Genomic DNA, 18,816 nt, shown 5'->3' with positions numbered 1-18,816 from the left:
CTCAAATGAAGGGGAAGATGAGGACCAGTCCCTAAAAGTTGTTCTCTGTTTCTTCCATGTGTCAAGCACACACACACACACACACACACACACACACACACACACACACACTTTTCCTCTGTGTCCACATCAAATGCTTTGTCTTTGGGGGATCTGGTAGGCAGGTTTTCTTAATAGGTATGAAGCCATGTGTCTAAGTAAAGGATTCTCTATGCTTTAAAAATAATAATTAACAGGGCTGGAGAAATGACTCAGGGGTTAAGAACACTGGCTGCTCTTCCAGAGGACCTGGGTTTAGTTCCCAGGTTCTACATGGTGGCTCACAACCATCTGTAATTCTAGATCCAGGGCATCAGATGCCCTCTTCTGACCTTCATGGGCACCAGGCATGTATGTGGCATACAGACATACATGCAAACAAAACACCTACACATGTACAATCTTTAAAGAAAAGAAAACAAAAAACAAAAACAATTAACAATGATAATACAAGAGAAAACCTTCAGCATCCAAGCAAAACTCTCCAGGCAGTCACTTAAAAAAGAACTCTTTTTTTAAAGGCTCACTTTTATTTACTACAAAGGGTTCACTCTTTAAGAAGACCCATGGGGTTGGAAGAGAAGCAAAGGGGAAATACGTCAAGACCATAGCCTGTAAACAGAGACCACTACTATTAATAGGACGTGTAGAACACTGCGCGTTTGGTAAGTGTGGAAGTATTAAAGAACTTCCTCTTTCCCAGTGCTGGTTGGGGCTGGGGCAGAGGTAGGTTCAGCCTTCTGCTCATCCTTGCTGATGTAACTCAATGAGCCGACCTGCAAACACAGCCAGTGTCCCGATGAGACACACCAGCATAAAGACTCCAAGGAGAATGTGGTCCATCACCATGGCAACATACTTCCATTCCTCTGATGCCTGGGAGGGAAAAGAGCATGAGACAGGAATCCCTTAAGATGGGACACAGGCTCATAGCATCCCCGACTGGCCTGGCCTTCAGTATGTAAATCTCCAAGCCTTAACACTTGAGGCTGATATTTTGATCTTTAGATTTTGTGGAATTGTTTTCCACCAAAGTGAGTTACTAGAATGGCCTAGAAGCAGTCAGCACAGCACTTCTGAGGACAGTAACTGGAGGTTGAAGCCGATTCATTGGTCATGCCAAACCCACCTGTCACACTCGTGCATTTGATTATTTAAGCCCCGAGGTGTGAACTGGAAAGCTTACATTATTGGACTCCTGGTCTAACTTCATGGTCTCCGCGATGTACTTAACACCCTCGATGGCACTTTTCACCTCTGGGTGCCTGATCAGGGGAGAGTGGAAGCCCACAGGTGGAGGCCCCGGCTTCCCGGAAATGTCAGAGATGTCTATGTCTTCTGTAAAAATCTTTTTCTCTTGCTTATCTCTGGATGGTCTTTTCATTGTGGAGAAAAACATAACGTTTGGGATAGTGTCGATAAAAACCTAACATAAAGAAGAGATCCACGGCATGAGACTTCTTGTCAACATTTCAAGAACCACCATCTTTGAGTTAGAAGTGTAATCTTGCACAAATCACTCAGCATCTCCAGACCTCACCCTCCCTGTCCTTAAAACCGAAAGATTGCACTACAGGTCAAGAACAATACGTCTCCTGGCTGTAGTCTACAGCTATGATTCTGTAATGTGAGCAGCTTGCCACTGGAGGGAGCCTTTGTGCAGGCACCTCCGCTGCATTACCAGACTCTGCAGTCAACAGAAAGTGTGTTCCCAGGAGCCTAGATTATAGACCGGTCCTGCAGCCTTAAGCATGTAAATGTTTAGCCCACAGAATAGAATAACTTGACTGTTTTCTTCTGCGTTTTGTTCCTGATGTTACACATGACAGAATTATCTAACAGGGACAAGTTGGTGTCCTCCAGAAAGCCTACACAGTGAGCCACGATTACTGATACAGTTAAGTGTCTGTATGACGCTTATAAAAAGTGGGCATATTTGGCTCAGTGGTCCAGTGCTTGTCAAGAATGTTCGGGGCCCTGAGTTCCATCCCCAGCATGATTACAAAATTAATTGATTGAAATAAAAAGACACATGGGAGGTATAACACATGTTCAGTTCCACAATAGAAATATTTGCGAGCACACACTCTCGTCAGGGCTCTCCTCTCTCTCTCCTCCTTATTCTATTCTCAACTGATGAGAAGTTGAGTTCTCAACAGATGAGAAACACACCAGTACAAATCTTAAGAATGTCCTTGCCTGGCGTGGTGGCCCACACCTTTAATCCCAGGACTCATGAGACAGAGACAGGTAGATCTCTGTAAATCTGGGAACAACCTGGTCTACAGAGTGAGTTCCAGGGCCACTGGGACTACACAGAAAAATCCTGTCTTGAAAAACCAAAACCAATCAACAAAACAAACAAAATAAAAAAAAAAAAGAATGTCCAAGCGATAAGACAGGGGTCTATTCATTTCTAATCAGAGATTTCATAAGGTTGAGCAGGCTTTATCCATTTACTCTTCTCTGTCCAGGAAGGCTACCTGTACCCACAAAAACTGCTCCAAGTTCCTAAGTCCAAGAGGGACTTTCAGTCCTACATATTGTCGTTGGTCCCTCAACACTCACCTTCCGCACCCACTCAGGCATGATGTGTGTGCTGGGCGAGCGGTGGTGTGTATTGATGACAATGACGGTGATGATGATGGATGCAATGACGAACACCATGGTGAACAGCATGTACTTCCCGATCAAAGGCACGGCACTGGAGGTGGACGGGATCAGCTCCACAATGACCAGAAGGAACACAGTGAGGGACAGCAAGACAGAGATACTCAGCGTCATCTTCTCCCCTAAAAAGACAAAAGGAAGAAATGCTACAACCATCCCTTCCTGGAACCCCAAGACTTCAAGAGTGTGGGCTGTGCTTGGATAGGAGACCATTAAGGAGATAATTAAGGCAAAACGAGAGTGGGGAGGGGGATTATTGGCGTCACAGCAAGGGGTACTGTGGACATGGATCCGCACAGGGAGGACCATGTGAGAACATGGAGAAGGTGGCCTCTGATAGGCTGGGAGATTGGCCTGAGATGGACGAAGCCCATTGGCTCCCTGCTCTCAGTTTGAGTTTTCAGAGCTAAGAAGACAGAAGCTGGTATTGTTTAGAACACCCCATCTGTGAATTCCCATCAAGGCCGTTCTTGTACCCTCATCTGCCACCAAAGTCCAAGGTGAAGAAACATGGCCGGCATGCTCTCAAGGGTTAATTTGGGGACTTCTTTCCTGTGTGACCGCAGCGTCTTAACTCTACTGACAGCGTCGAGCAGCCGGTGTTTCCACTCCATCTTGCCAAGCAGTGAATTTCATGGCCTAAACTCTTCTTTTTTGTTGGGACTCAGGAAAACAGGGGGGATTCTGGGCTGGCAAGCTAGACAAAGGTGGGAGTGGGGCTGAACTTCAGGACTAGTTCTCTTGTTAGCCAGCAGGTGGCTGGGCAGCCCAGAAACACACTTCTCTCAGTATGAAGCAAGCTGCAAGGCCAAACTGAAAAAGAGACCAAATCTGCCAATGAGGAGCTGTCTTCAGGATGCCCTGGGGACTCTGAACCCCTGCCTCCTCTCACTCTTGTCTAGAAAGTTTGACTTTCACACATTTCTCGGTTTGTTTTATTTTTCATAGTAAGGATCCCCTTAAGTCCCTGTCTTTTTCCTGCAGGCCCGAGTCTCAGAAGTCCTGGCTGAGCAGGCAGCAAGAAGGGTGGTGGGGTGCTATAGAGAACCTTGGGCTGCTCTTGTTGGGGTCCCTGGGGGGTCTCTCCTATTGCCCTGCCTGCTGTTACTGTAGTCTTCTTCATATGTGGTCTTCCAGATGGTAGGTGGACAGTCAGCCTTCTGTACCTGCAGATTTTGCAAGGATTCAATCAAACTCAGATTGGAGAGATTCAGGAAAATTGAACCGTATCTATACTGCACATATGCAGGCTTTTCTGCCACTGTCTTCCAGACAATGCAGCATGGTAACTATTTGTGTAGCCTTTACAGCTTATCAGAAAATAATTTTAAGTCTCAAAGGTTGTGCAGAAATTCCATGTGACTACGATGCCATTTTATATGAGGGACTTGAGCATCCTTGGATTCCAGGACCTGCGGGCATCCTAGAACGGGTTCCCTGTGACTCCTGAGGAGCGACTAAATAAGGAAGACACAGAGTAAAACAGGGAATCCTCAGTTTTGCCCCCAAGAAGTTAGAATTATAAATATTAAGTTACTATTATTTACCATTTCTTATCTAGTTATACAATTTAGTTATGTACTAAGTAATCATAACTCTTCTGTTATACGGTCATAATTCAGCATTTATAGATGCTAATTAGTTTGCATATTGCTTTGTCAGCGTTTTTCTACTTGCTTTCAGAAGTTTCATTTGTTTGGGAAGCTGGAAATATTTATTTGCACTTACTTGTTCAGAAAGAAATATGGGAGGCAAGAGAGAGGGCTCAGCAGTCAAGAGCGCTGGCTGCTCCGTCCCGGCACCAACATTAAAACTCACAACCATCTAGAACTCCGGTTCCAGGGGAACGGATGTTCTCTTTTGGCCATTAGCATCAGGCACACACATGTAGCATACAGACACACATGTAGGCATAATACTCACACACATAAAAATAAATAAGTAGAAATACGGGGGTGTGCTGTGTGGTGGTGGCACACGCCTTTAATCCCAGCACTCGGGAGGCAGAGGCAGGTGGATCTCTGTGAGTTCGAGGCCAGCCTGGTCTATACAGGGAGTTCCAGGACAGGCTCCAAAGCTATAAGGATGTGTGGGGCTGGAGAGATGGCTGAATGGTCAAGAGCACTTGTTGCTCTTCCAGGGAACCTGAGTTCGGTTCCTGCTATGAGCTCTAACTGGTATCACACAGCCACTTGGTGACTGTCCGTCTGTACCCTGCCCACAGCAACAACGAACTGGGTCCCTGTGCCTCTGTTAGCACACAGTTATTCCTGGCTCCCCCTAAAATAGCAGTGCAAGCTCCATAGCAGCTGTAGTCATGGCAACCGTGCTCACCTGAGTCTGTGGGCAGGTAGAACACCAGGCTGGTTAGGAAGGAGAAGAGCAGGCAGGGAATGATGACGTTGACGATGAAGTAGAGGGGCAGGCGCTGCATGACGAAGTGGTAGGTGATGTCCAGGTATGGGGTGTTGGGGCAGCAGGAGTAAAACACCCAGTGCTTCCAGCCCCTGGCTTCCTTGATCACCCACTCCCCGCTCTCCATGAAGTTACTCAGGTCTGGCTGGTCACTTTCCTGAGAAACAAAGCAAGGTTTGCAGAGCCCTGCTCCATCACCCCGAGGAGGGGCAGTGACAAGGCAGCCATATCCCATTCGGAGGGTCACTTCTCTAAGAGTGATGCTGGGCCCCTGTTTCGGGGTAATAGCTTTATTTCCTATAGCATGTGTTATATGATAAGTTAGGGTTATTCATTTTGGCTCTACAAATCTCAAATCTCCGTGAAACTTTAAAATGCTGATCCTGGGGATGGAGAGATGGCTCAGAGGTTAAGAACACTGGCTGCTCTTCCAGAGGACCCAAGTTAAATTTCTAGCAACCACATGGGTGCTCAAAACCATCTGTAATGAGTCCTGACACCCTCTTCTGGTCTTCAGTCAGACATTCAAGCAGAACGCTACATACATAATAAACAAACAAACACATAATAAATAAATAAATAAATAAATAAACAAATAAATGTCCTGAGTCCCGCTTGACTCATTCATCAGAATTCTTGAGACAACACACAGTAAAGGGAATTCTTACTTAGTTCTTGGGGCATCAGGAACCTTGACACTCAGTTGAAAGCCATACAACTAGATGCATCTCTAGCTGAGAGGAGGGCCTGGAGCTTATCGTTGGCCCCCAAGCACTTATCTTACCACACTGATGATCTGGATCAGCTGGAGGCCCACCCTGGATACGTGGGTGGTCCTATTCTTGAAACCCGCTTCATCCCTGGAGGCCAACACCTTCCGGGTTGATGGCCACTACCTACCGGGTTGATGGCCACCACCTACCGGGTTGATGGCCACTACAGAGCCATCATAGGTCCAGGTGCCCAGCTTCATGCTGCAGTTCTGCTCATCGAAGGGAAAATGGGTGACAATGATCTCACAGTAGCTTTTGTAGATGGCTGGAGGCGTCCAGGTGATGTGGCCGGTGTAGTCCAGGAGCACCTTGGTGAATTTGACAATGGCAAAGTCGCCATCTGCACTACGGTTGGAATGAGAGAGAAAAATGGCTCCAATCTTGCCTTCTAGTCTACTGCAGGGCTCCCTAAATTTCTCTTATAAGAAGCCACCCTGGAGTAATGGTCAAAAACCCCACATTCTTAAGTACTAACCAGGTACTTAAGTGATTACACCGCTCCAGCGGCTGGGATTAAGACAGTCTGGGCTACATAGGACGACCTACTCTCTCTCAGTCAGTCAATGAACCAATGAAAGAAAGAATACAGATTCCTGAGCACTGAGCAAGCCCCAATTCAGATATCAAAGGAAGAACGTAGGAATCTACAGGCTTCGGGGACCAACAGGTGACATGGACCCCTTGCACCTCAGTTCTCCTTTCCAGCCCCCAGAGACCCTCGCAATGTGAGCCCCCATCTGCGCACTTTGAGAGTCGACTGGAAAATCTGGAAACTTAAAACACTCCTAGTAGCTGAACACTGTGGGGGAGGACTGTGCCCTCCTGACGGTTGTTCAGAACTTGGTGGGCGGGACACAAACTCAGATGCCTTCTGGCCAGTAGGGGAGGGGCCGTTGGAGCTGAGAGAGAAGGGCACAGAGCCCCCAGCAATCCAAGCGAGCGAGGCCTTCAGCCCCAGGTTACCCAGGGAAGCCATGGGAGTCTGAAGACCCAGCGTGGCCACATAGCTGGATCCCTTCTCAGAAGCTGAAAACGTAGGTCTTTAAAAATATCAAAACGTCCATTTCCTCTAGTTCTGAGGATTCTGTATAAGGATTTCACGGATCAGACAAATCCTCTGCCACTAAGCTGCATTCCCCCCAGCCGTTTTTTTTAGCCATGGAGGTGCCCCTTATGGAACTGTGGAGAGAAAGAGAGCTCCCTGGGTTCTCACGGAAGAGAAGGCTCTGCTTCCATCAGCATCTCTGTACAGAAGCGCACCGCCTTCAGTGGAGGAATTTGGGTCAAGCTGGAATCCCAGCTATAGCTGGGCGGGGTGTGGTAGATGCTGGGAGGGCCGCCAGAGGGCATCATTTTCCTCCACCGCCCCCACCGGGAAATCAGCGGTGTGTGTGGGAGCAGGCTGCAAATCCTCTAGCTGACTGCGCATGCTCCTGCTCCTGCCTTGGAAGGATGCTCTTTGAAATGAATATTCCCTGACAAATGAAGGGCATATGATAATGAACGTGTCATTAAGCCAAGTGTCTTGAATCGCATTATAATTTCTCTGTGGCAGGGCCCCATGGATGGCAACCTAGGCATCCGGGTATTACTGCTGGGATGGCATTCAAGACGTGATGAATAAGACCCCCTGGGAGTTGAGACCCATTTGGTGGCGGGGGCGGCGGGGGTGGGTATTTGATTCCAAGAAACTCAGAGACGGAAGTCCAGGTGATTCGGATGGCTGCCACACGCCCCACTGCGGCTCTCCGGGATTAATGTCCCCACCCACAGCCCTGATTCAATTTGGCTCCCATAATTGTTTCTATTCATAACATGGGACGCCATATGGCACCCCTCGCCTGTCAACGTGGCTCTGATTTTAAGGGTTATTTAATGCAAACGGTGGGGAAACGCAGGTGGCAGTTTCTCTGAGGGGACACTTGGCGCACCCTTCATGGCTTTGCTTACTTGTTATAGAGAACGACGTCCGGCCGCCAGATCTTTTCCGAGGGGACGTGGATTTTTTTCACCCCGCCGTAGTCGTCTGGATTCCATTTCAAGTTGCAATCTACCCATTGCTAGAAAGGGAGACATGTCCCTAATTAGACCGCGGAACCAGCGTCCTATCTAGAGAGATTCAGAGTCCCGATGGACCCGCAAGCTTTAGGAACGCCATGCCACAGGCTGAGTTCCGTTTCGGTGGAATTCACTCTTGCTAGCGCTAGCCCGTAATTCAGACGGGCCCCTAGTTGTATCATTACAAAGAAACAAAGTTAAAACCAGTTCATTAGGTAAGCCCCAGTCCAATGGCCTTATAAAAAGAGGAAATTTAAACACAAACACACACACCAAATTCAGAGAGCGAATGTGTTAGCGAACATAACAACAAGCCTCGTAGAAACTTCTGAAATAGATTCCCCCTCTGTCCTCGGAAGGAAGCAACTCCAATGACACATTGACTTTGGAACATCTGGAACATCTGCCTCCAGAACAGCGCAATGATAAATCCCTGTTGTTGAAGCCCTCTAGTTTGTATTCCTTGGCTACAGCCTCCCTAGCAGATGAACCCACACAGAGACCAACAAACACAAAGAGAAAACTCAAATCAAACAGGACATTAGGATATGCCAGGTATATATGCTCCCCGCGTCCTGAGGGACCCACTTCCAACATTTTTGTATTCGATCCTCTTTCCTAGATTGATTTCATCCGGGCCCAGGTTTGATTTTAGGTGAATAAGAGCAACATAAAGGCAGTTACCCGGTTGCGTTACCTGTTTCAGACGGATGTTGGTGGTCACAATCTGATTGACTTCATCCTGTAAACAAGGAAGCCCCCTCTTTAGGGAATGTACAGGGAAGCTAAGGGGAGAGAATCCAGTGTGAGGGTGGGTGCCACACGGTGGGTGCCACAGGGAACCCCCAGCACCCATCTTACCACATTGATGAGCTGGATCAGCTGTAGGCCCACGGTGACCTGGACAATCTCCCGGTGGTCCTCCACCGGCCGTACCACACTGCTGTAGTCTTTAAATAGCTTTGCCACCAGACGCGTCTCATGCTCGGAGCCCAGAACCAGGCCAGCTGGGCAGCAAAGGACACATATCTTGTCAGATACTGTTTCCCAGCTTGTACATTCTCGCCAGGGCTAGGGGCATAGCTGGGTAATGAAGGGCACACAGAGCCCCTGTCAAAGGCAGCGCCCCCTCCCAAACACAGCTGCCGGTGTGGTCCCTTACCCAGAAACAGTTGGGTGGGATAACACATGCTCTTTCGATAGGTGACCTTACTTAATGCAGCCCCTGGCCATATCACGTTTTCCAGGAGACCACACAGAAAACACACACACACACACACACACACACACACACACACACGAAGGCTAGCATGGGCGTTTTAGAGTCTGGATATGGTCTAAGACAACCTTGGACTGACTGGCCTCCTATTTCAGGATGCTAAGGACAGTATAAAGTGGGTGCAGGTTTACAACCTCCAGGCTGGCCACAGGGAACTAAAAGGAAAGTACTAAGTGTTGGCAAAGTTATAGAAAACTCGAGACCTCACATACTGTTGGTGAGAATATGGTATTTTGAGGTCCTCAACAATCTAAACCCGGAGTTGCTATATGATCCAGCAAGTTCACTCCTGAGTGTACACCCAAAGAACAACCAAACTACGTGTTATACTCAGATGGTGGAAACAGTCCCACGTGTCTTTAACAGATAAAGGGATGGATAAATTCTGGTACAAAGAGTGGAATATTATTAAATCATAAGAAGGGTATGAAGTGAAGATACTGTTGCAACATGGATACACCTTAAAAACATTCAGCTAGTGCAAACAGGTGTCAAGGGTATTGCTGATGGGACATCTGGACCGGTAAATTCATGGTGGTGGAAAGACAACTGGGAGAACAGGGCCACTTAATGGTGCCGGGGTGTCCTCTAGAGACAACCAAAGAGTTCCAGAGCTAGGCAATAATGATAATATTGAACTGAGCTGTGCACTTTAAATGCTGAAACAGTCCAGTTTACACATGCATGTTTTACCTGAGTTTTCACAGAGCGCTGCTGGTAGAGCCGTGTGCCAATTAAAACAGAGGGAAAACTAGATCACAAACAAAACCCCTGTGCTTTGATGTCTCGGGTTAAGACTTCTACTTAGAACACAGTTCTGTATGTCCTATTTCTGATGTGTGATTTACCTCTGTATGCTGTTATTACCATTGATAAATAAAGGAACTGCTTTAAGCCTATAGCAGAACAGGACAGAACAAAAGTAGGCGGGGGAAAAACTAAACTGAATGCTGGGAGAAAGAAGGGCAGAGTCAGAGAGAAACCATGTAGTCCTGCTGGAGAGGGGCGCCAGACCTTTAGCCACAACCTCCAGTTCAACAAGGAGGCAGGGTTTGTGGTACACAGTCGGGACAAGGTAGCGATCTCAGTGGGAACAGCTCCATGGGGAGCAGTCTTCAGGCCAGTAGGGAGAAAACGATGGTAGACATTTCTGCACACACGTTCACATTCACACATGCACCAGAGGGAGGCTTTGCCATCTCGCTCTAAGCCTTGCCCTAGGGAAGCTTTCCTCTTCCTCCACAAGTCTGAGGCTCTGGGATGTCTGGCACGGTCCTGCCTGAGTCAACAGCACACATTCACCCAGGACTTCACCCACTCAGGGTGAAGTCTTCACCTCCCACAGACTACACATGGGAAATCAACACGGGAAACTTTAAGTTTGACCAAAATACATAGCACACCCTTCTCTGAGCAGCTGCATCTGAATTTGTTGTCCTGAGAGAGCTTGTAGGTATTTTTTTAGAAGCATGGCACTTGCAGATTTTCACTAAGGGGGCTGAAGAGATGGCTCAGAAGTTAAAAGCACTTGCTGCTCTTGCAGGGGACCTAATTTGTTCCCAGTGCCCACAGGGTGGCTCGTAAGTATGTGTGATTCCAGTTCCAAGGACTCTGATGCTCTCTTCTGACCTCTGTAGTCACTAGGAACATGTGGTACACATCCATGTTGGTAAAACATTCAGACATACAAAATTTTTTTTAAAAAAATCTTTTAAATCTTTTAAAAATGAATTTTCCCTGAGTGTGGTGTTTGCAAACACACACATACTGAACCCGATTTGGTTGGCTCAGTTTCAAATTCCACAGGCTTTAATTGATCTGAGTTTAGATATTTTCCCTAAGTTTGCTATTGAAAGTGAGTATGTATTTGCACAAGCTCTTCGCCCTTGCCTGGAAGGCCTGTGTTGATTAGAGCCGTTTAGAGAAGGGAGCTGCGGGCCCTTGGCCTCCTTGCTGGTTGGCAGGATGATGTCATCAGGAAACATGCATAGGAAGTAATCAACACGCATCTCCTGTTTCCCTCTACCGGAAGTCTGGGTCTCGGATACTGTTTCAGCTGCTGGGATGTGACACATTCCAGAGCAGAGAGGAGGTCAAGGGCTGTGCAAGGTTTCATAAGTCCAACTCAAACGAAAGCCGACATATTAGTGAGGTCCTTAAAGAAGGGGGTGGGGCGAGAGGGCGGCAGCTGCGCCTTTATATGGACTTAAAAAAAACCTCTGAAGTTGGAAAAAAAAATGACAAAACCTGTTCTCTGTAGAGACAGTTTAAACCTACACTGATGAACAGGTTTCCCTTCCCGGCACCTGTAGCTGCCAATCAATTCCCTTCATTCTCAGACAGCTTCTAGAGCCACAAAAGTCCCGTGAATGTCGTTATTTGTGACGCTGCATTGTTGGTGAGTTCCAACACGCCATCACCTACAGAAGTTCACACCTCAAACCATGCGATCAAGTTACCAAAAAAAAAAAGTAAAACAATAAAATAATCAAAAATAAATAAATAAGACTTAAGTAAGTTTATGATTTTGTATTGGGACACGTTCCTAGGTATCTTTGAGCACACGCAACCCTCAGGTTGTGTGTTGCGCATGCCTGCTAGGGGGTTGAATGTGAAGGCAGTGCCCATTGTCTACCGGTGGCCCAGACCATACAAGTAATGCCAGGATGTTCACGTAGCTGTGTCTGGGACCAGGCAATAATAGAGCAACCAGGATATTTTGCTCGTGGCCTCTGACTAAACAGCTCCCACTTTAACCAGGTAAACAAGCTAAAAATCCAGGAGTCCCCTTGAACCAATGTCTAGAAATGACTGGTCGCGAAGCCTGTGGATGGTGTGTCTGCATCCTGTGTTCCCATCAAAGAAGTAAGACTGAGGTTTGGGAGGGGGGGGGGAGTTAGCACTTCAGACACAAAGCAGGGACCCCATCCCCAGGAGCACTTACCGGAGCAGAGGCCTAGCAGAAGGAGGAACGCTGGGAGCTCCATGGGCTGTGGGCACTGGTGTGGCCTCCAGCAGCCAGCTGCCTGCCCTGCGCCCTGGCACTCTGTCTGGAGCTCAGCTGCTGGCGCTGGAAGCCAGCTGACTCTGCGGCTATTGCCTTACACCACCTGTGTGCGTGTGTGACAGCTGAGCTGCCCACAGCCCCAAGGCCCAGCGAGCCACTCAGGGGCCTTGGGCTGCAGTCACACCTCGCTTTAAGGGAGCATTATAGTCATGCTGGGCGTAACTACACGAACGCCCACATGTATCATGAGTTGGACACTTTGTTTGTGCTGAAGATCAATTTCTGACCCTCACACATGATAGCTAAATATAGGCAAAATAAAAATAGCAAAAAAAAAAAACCCAAAAAACAAAACTCTACCCCTGGATGACACCCCCAGCCTTACATATGGGGTTTTGAAATTACATTTATTTGCTTGTTTGCTTATCTATCTATCTATCTATCTATCTATCCATCCATCTATCTTCTATCATCTATCATCTGTCTATCTATCATCTATCTATCATCAATCTATCTTCTATCTATCTATCTATCTATCTATCGTCTATCATCTATCTATCTATTATCTATTTATCTATCTATCTATCTATCATCTATCTCTATCATCTATCTATCTATTATCTATTTATCTATCTATCTATCTTCTATCATCTATCTATCTTCTATCATCTATCATCTATCTATCTATCATCTATCTATCTATCTTCTATCATCTATCTATCTATCTATCTACCTATCTATCTATCTATCTATCTATCCATCTATCTATCTGAGGGTAGTGGTGGGTATACCCTGGTGCCTGCGTAGGTAAGATAACTATTTTCAGAGGTTGGTTTTCCTATTATGTGGGTCCTGGGGATCAAACCCAGGTCATCAGGCTTGGTGGCAAGCACCTTTCCTTGCTGAGCCATCTTGCTGGCCCAGGAGTCATTATTAACGGAAAACCTTGTGCATGAATCAGTGGAGGTCATGGGTTTGAGTGGACGCCAGTTTGTATAAGCATCCTTAATCATGCAGGTGCACACTCCCTAAACAAGAATGCAGTTCTGTGTTACAGGCAGGCTGAGCAGGCCTCCATCTTCTGCGCCTGCCCAAGTTTGGGGAGACTGGTTGCTGTTGAGTTAACGGCTGGAGATGTCCGTATATGATCATAGTGGCTTCTAGCAAAGACAGCTTTCCTGTGAATTGGTTTCCTGGGGCCCCAAGTGGCTGCCCCTCCTAGGGGCAGAACCTAGCCCACCCAGAGCTGTTAGCCGAACCCACCGCAGTTTCCTGTGTCCTATTATTACAGCAGGGCACTTTGTGGGAACAGGCGTACCGCCCCAGTGGTGTTTGTTCCAGATTTTGGCTTCCTGCTGTCCCTTCTCAATCTGCCCTCCCTTGGGGAACACAGAGGGCAGAGTAGTTCAGCTTTTCAAGCCCTTTGCTTAGAAGATCCCTAAAAACAAGATTGGCTCAGCAGTGAGCAGCTAGCAATGGTTCACTTTCAGAAAGCAGTCCTTTGATGACATCCTGCCTGTTCCCTGCACCTCCTGCTTCCTACAGGGATTGAGTCCTGAGCAAAGTCTCTCACCTTGAGCCTAAGGACAGCATCTGGTCACATCGTCCCATTCCACAGAGTCCAAACAAACAGATGAGGAACATGCAGAAGAGAGGAGAGAGCTGCAAGCCTGCTTTATGTTTTTCTGTTTAAATAATAGGATATCAGAATCTGGGAGGAAGAAGGCAGAGTCAGAAGGACACCATGGATCCGCCACCAGAGATGTGCTGAAACTTTGCTGGTAGGCCACGACTTTGTGGTGATATACAGATTTATAGAAATGGGTTAAATTAAGATGTAGGAGCTAGCCAATAAGAAGCTAGAGCTAATGGGCCAAGCAATGATTTAAATAATATGGTTTCTGTGTGGTTATTTTGGGACTAAGCTAGCTGGGCAGCAGGACGAACACACGGGCCCTCCTCCTACACTAGAGATTATCTTTAACCACATGGTCCCAATGCAAAGGATCAAATTGTCCGTTAGTCACCCCTTGTTACTGAACAAATAAACCCTAGAATTTCTACAGCTGTACACAATAAATATTTTGCTTTCACTCATGAAATTCTGAGTGGAGAGAAGGTGGTGGGGGGCCCACTTCCACACAGTCACTCGAGGATTCAGGATGTTCCAAGCAAAGCTAAGGCTGCTGTGGGGTGGCATCCATCCCCCCAGAGCCAAGAAGGGCAAGATATCGCTGCTGGGCAGTCTGTGGGCACAGGAGAATCTCCCTGGGACTAACTGGCTTTAATTAGCAAGTTGGCACAAGGCAGAGGTGAGGTAGACAAGAAAGAAATCTGGAAATTCGGAAACTTTTGCTTTGAATTCCAAAGAGTAAGGGTTAGCACGGAGAGAGAACTTCGGGCCACAGCCGCTCTTGTAGACTTCTCACTGAAGAAGGCGAGGGACGGGTGGGTGACTCAGAGAGCTTGCCTGGCAAGCACTGGGCTCCATCTCCACCAATGAATGCATACATGCATGCATGAACAGGGCCAATGAAACGGCTCAGCTCAATCCCCAGATCCACATGGAGGAAAGAGAACATTGACTCCTGCAAGTTGTCTTCAGACCTTCATCTCTGTGCTATGGCATCAGTATCTACATGTATACACACACACAAAAGTACAGTAGACATTTTTTAAAAAATGCTTAAAAATGAAAAGAAACAGTTTAAATAAATAAAGCCAAGATTGGATAAGGTCAAAGGAATGATCATAGGTAGAGAAGAGAATGAACCTTCAAAGGTTAGGAGGACGTGAGGATGTGAGGACCTCACGATGAAGCCTAGGAAGGAGGAAGCCAGAGGCAGGGGAAACGAGGCCCAGTTCTGGGTGCCTGGAGGAGGAAAGAGCAGGGAGGAGGAAGCCAGAGGCAGGGGAAATGAGGCCCAGTTCTGGTGCCTGGAGGAGGACAAGAGCTGGGAGGAGGAAGCCAGAGGCAGGGGAAATGAGGCCCAGTTCTGGTGCCTGGAGGAGGAAAGAGCAGGGAGGAGGAAGCCAGAGGCAGGGGAAATGAGGCCCAGTTCTGGTGCCTGGAGGAGGACAAGAGCTGGGAGGAGGAAGCCAGAGGCAGGGGAAATGAGACCCAGTTCTGGGTGCCTGGTGGAGGAAAGAGCAGGGAGGAGGAAGTCAGAGGCAGGGGAAACGAGGCCCAGTTCTGGGTGCCTGGTGGAGGAAAGAGCAGGGAGGAGGAAGGGTCCTCTATGGCTGTGTTAACACTGCTGACGGAGACAGCGCAACATGAGTGCGGGACTTAGCAATATGGAGGCCACAGGGCACTCTGACATGCACAAGATTCTGGCCAGGGTGGGTTTCAGAGGGGCACCTCTGCAAAGGGTGACAAGGATGAGGTGGGAGCCAGTAGGGACACAGAGGAAAACTTTGCGGGGGGAGAGATCACAGCATGTGTGCATGAACGTCACAGCGATCCAGCAGCAGCGACAGTGGAGCTGGGAGCAGAAGAGAGACATAAAAATGTTTCTGGAAGTGTGAGATTTATTACTGTAACTTGCAAAATAAGCAATGAATTCTCATCCTGTTCAAACAGGGGAATTCTACTTTTTCATGTCCAATGGCTTTAGAATATTCTTTTTTTCCTTTTGAGTATACCATAATTTGCTTAAGCAACTCTTTATCCTTGGATATGTGGGCAGCTTTCTTTCTTTCTTTCTATTTATTTATTATTTATTTACTTATTTTTGGCAGCTTTCTTTACATTCCTTGTGCATTAGCTTGTATACAGCAGCAGGCAGTTCTGGCCCTCCTTTCCTGATGGATGCTCAGGATGCACGCACCAAAGCAGAAGTACTTACGTAGTAACTTCAGTGCATATCAGACAGCCTGATGGCTATTTGATAGGACCGATGGATTGCTCAGGCCCTCTCTTATTGGGACCCTTCCTCTGGTTCTACCACATTGACTGTCGCAGTGGCCCTGCGGTTGATCAGCGTCTGCCTCTCCCACTAGACTGCAAAGTGAGAGTAATGACTCGGTCCCTTTGCTCGCTGCTGCAGCCTCAGTTTGGTGACGGGGAGGCAGTCATGGTTGTGAGCCATGAATGGAGGCTATTCATAATTCCAGAGTAGGGTGGTAGTGCAGCCTAGAAGCCCAGAGGCTGAGGCAGGGGGATGACTGATTCCAGGGCAGCCCATGCTATCATCAGACCTGTTTCAAAATAATCAAAAAGGACAAGGATAGACCTCACTACATGCTTTTATTCGAGGATAAAATGAGAATGTGACTGCCAATCCATCAATAACCCCAGTGCTATTCTGGGTCCCTTCGAAATATTTATATGATTGACGAATGAATAAAAGGTAATGTATTTATAAAAAAGCACACCCAAGAAAACAATAAACAAGGAAATAAAAGGCACACACAAAATCATGTCTTGATGAATGAATTACTGTGGCTCTTCACTTCTGTCCCCATTCACATTTTAGAAAGTTTATTCTTCAGGAATTTCATGCATGTATACAATGTATTTAGATTATACCCACTCTCAGCCCCATCCTCAATTCTTCTGTATCCCTTCTCTGCCCAAATTCACACCCTATTCTTTTAAACAAAATTATAACCCACTGGATCCAGTTAATGCTGCTATACCCCACTCACAATTTAATTTTACTGAGACGGGGTCCCAGACTGGCCCTGGAACTAGCTATATCAACAAGATGGGGTCTTAGATTCACCTAGTTCCTGGATTAAGGTCATCTGCCACCACACTGATCACGGTATTTTGATGGGGGTCCAAGAAGCCCCGAGGTTCCTTAGCAGAACGCTGTGCGGCAGTCCAGCGACCAGCAGGGGGCAACAAACCGTCATTAAAACGGTGGTAGAATATCTGAGCCCTCCCCGAAAGGGCTGCTTCTCTGGCCTCCTGCCGGCTGCTGTCCCCGGGTCCCCACCTCTGGAAACACCAAGCTTTGGGCTTGGAAGTCCTAGGTCTCCCTCAGCTTGGTGCATTTCCCAGGACGCGGTGGGCTCCCTCTGAAGAGTCTCAGCTGGAATCCAGCTCAGTTTCTGCCATAGCTCAGCATAAAAGTCCAGAGGACCTGAGCAGGGTGATTGGAGAGCTGGCCGTGATATTTCTTGAGAAAATATCAGATTTTATCCAGTTTACACCAAATGTCCCGCCTCTGTCAGAAAGGCTCAGGCTTTTAAATTCTACCTTGCCATTATTGTTGGGAAGTTTTGTTTGCCAGACAGGGTCCCTCTATAGGCTCTAAACTGACCTCAAACTTGTGATTGCTCTGCCTCATCCCCCTGAGGCAGTGTTTTTGTTTACCTACGTGGGCTATCAGATCCACCCTCACACCCAATCAGAGACACCCTGAAGCCTGTCCTTCAGGCTGATAGTTTCCTGATAATGGATCCCACAACGCCTCCAGCCTCCACGAGACACAAACCCGACTTTCCAATTCGTGGGGGGCCTCCCAGTCTTGGAGTGGTGCACAGCAGTCAGCAGGGCTGTCCCACCCAGTTACAACCTCCCCTTTTCCATGGAGGAATAAAAGGAAAGAGAGCGCGGTGAGCCAGGCAGAGTGCTGCTGCCTCCCTCTCCAACCTCACTGCAGCTCAGCAGGGCGGCATTACCTGTGACGTCCAGGATCCCTTAGGCTGCAAATCTCAGACCAATCAGAATTTGACATTTCTCTGTGTGTATATGTGACCATGAATGCGGTGTGTATGATCGCATGTACATCTGTGTACGTGCAGGTGCACCTGCATGGGTGTTGGGCAGATAGTTTGAGGCCAACTTTCTCAATCACTCTTCACCTTCTTTCTTTCCCCTGGCTGTCCTGGAACTCACTCTGTAGACCAGGATGGCCTTGAATTCTTGGAGACCTACCTGCCTCTGACCCCCAGGTACGGGCATTAAAGGTGTGTGCCACCATGCCCAGGCCCATCTTATTTCTGCACGGACTTGTCTCTACCTCCCAGTTCTGGGGTTACAAACACAGGGCACCACACCTGGCCCTTTTCATGGAAGCTTAGGATCTGACTTCAAATCCTCGTTCTTGTGTGACTGAGCCATCTCCCCAGGTCCAGAATTGGATGTTTCTGAGGCCAATGATGATGTTCCTCTCACTACACTCAGGGTTCAAATTGCACCCAACTAATCTCTGTCTAAGACAAGAGTAAGCCTAGGGACTCTGAGGTGTTTCTTCTTGCTTCCCATCCTTAATATTATACATAACATTTCACTTTGATTTTCCTTGTAGAAGGCAAAAATAACTGCTTTGTACTGGACACTTTTATGTCGATTTGCCACAAGAAAGAGTCTTTTTTGAAGAGGGAGCCTCAATTGAGAAAATATCCCAACTTGACTGGGCTGTGGGCAAGCCTGTGGTGCATTTTCTTGATTTATGACTGGTAGGGCCCAGCTCATTGTGGGGGTGTCATCCCTAGGATGCTGGTCCTGGGTGCTATTAAAAAAAAAAAAAAGCAGGCGGAGCAAGCCACAAGAGCAAGCCAGCAAGTAGCATTCCTCCAGGGCCTCTGCTGGAGTTCCTGCCTTGAGTTCTTGCTTTGCTTCG

The 18,816-nt window shown here is 47.6% G+C and overlaps 1 protein-coding gene across 1 annotated transcript in view; it reads right to left on the bottom strand.

Annotated features, from left to right (window-relative positions):
• Positions 1-567: 567 nt before the first annotated feature.
• The window catches only part of LOC121439103 (acetylcholine receptor subunit alpha-like), a 38,366-nt gene continuing 20,117 nt past the window's right edge, over positions 568-18,816 (bottom strand). The window contains exons 6-13 of the mRNA XM_041639606.1: positions 8,817-8,962; positions 8,653-8,697; positions 7,848-7,957; positions 6,047-6,242; positions 5,044-5,281; positions 2,608-2,831; positions 1,226-1,465; positions 568-915 (exon numbers count right to left, since the gene is read on the bottom strand). Coding sequence (XP_041495540.1) covers positions 784-915; positions 1,226-1,465; positions 2,608-2,831; positions 5,044-5,281; positions 6,047-6,242; positions 7,848-7,957; positions 8,653-8,697; positions 8,817-8,962 — 1,331 coding nt within the window. The 3' untranslated portion in view covers positions 568-783. The remainder of the gene's footprint in view (positions 916-1,225; positions 1,466-2,607; positions 2,832-5,043; positions 5,282-6,046; positions 6,243-7,847; positions 7,958-8,652; positions 8,698-8,816; positions 8,963-18,816) is intronic.

This window comes from Microtus oregoni, unplaced genomic scaffold, assembly GCF_018167655.1.
Source record: "Microtus oregoni isolate MIOR12 unplaced genomic scaffold, Mior012 000060F_002, whole genome shotgun sequence".
NCBI classification, from domain to species: Eukaryota; Metazoa; Chordata; class Mammalia; order Rodentia; family Cricetidae; genus Microtus; species Microtus oregoni.
Note: the sequence above shows the minus strand (reverse complement) of the source record. Positions and strands in the feature narration are given on the sequence as shown.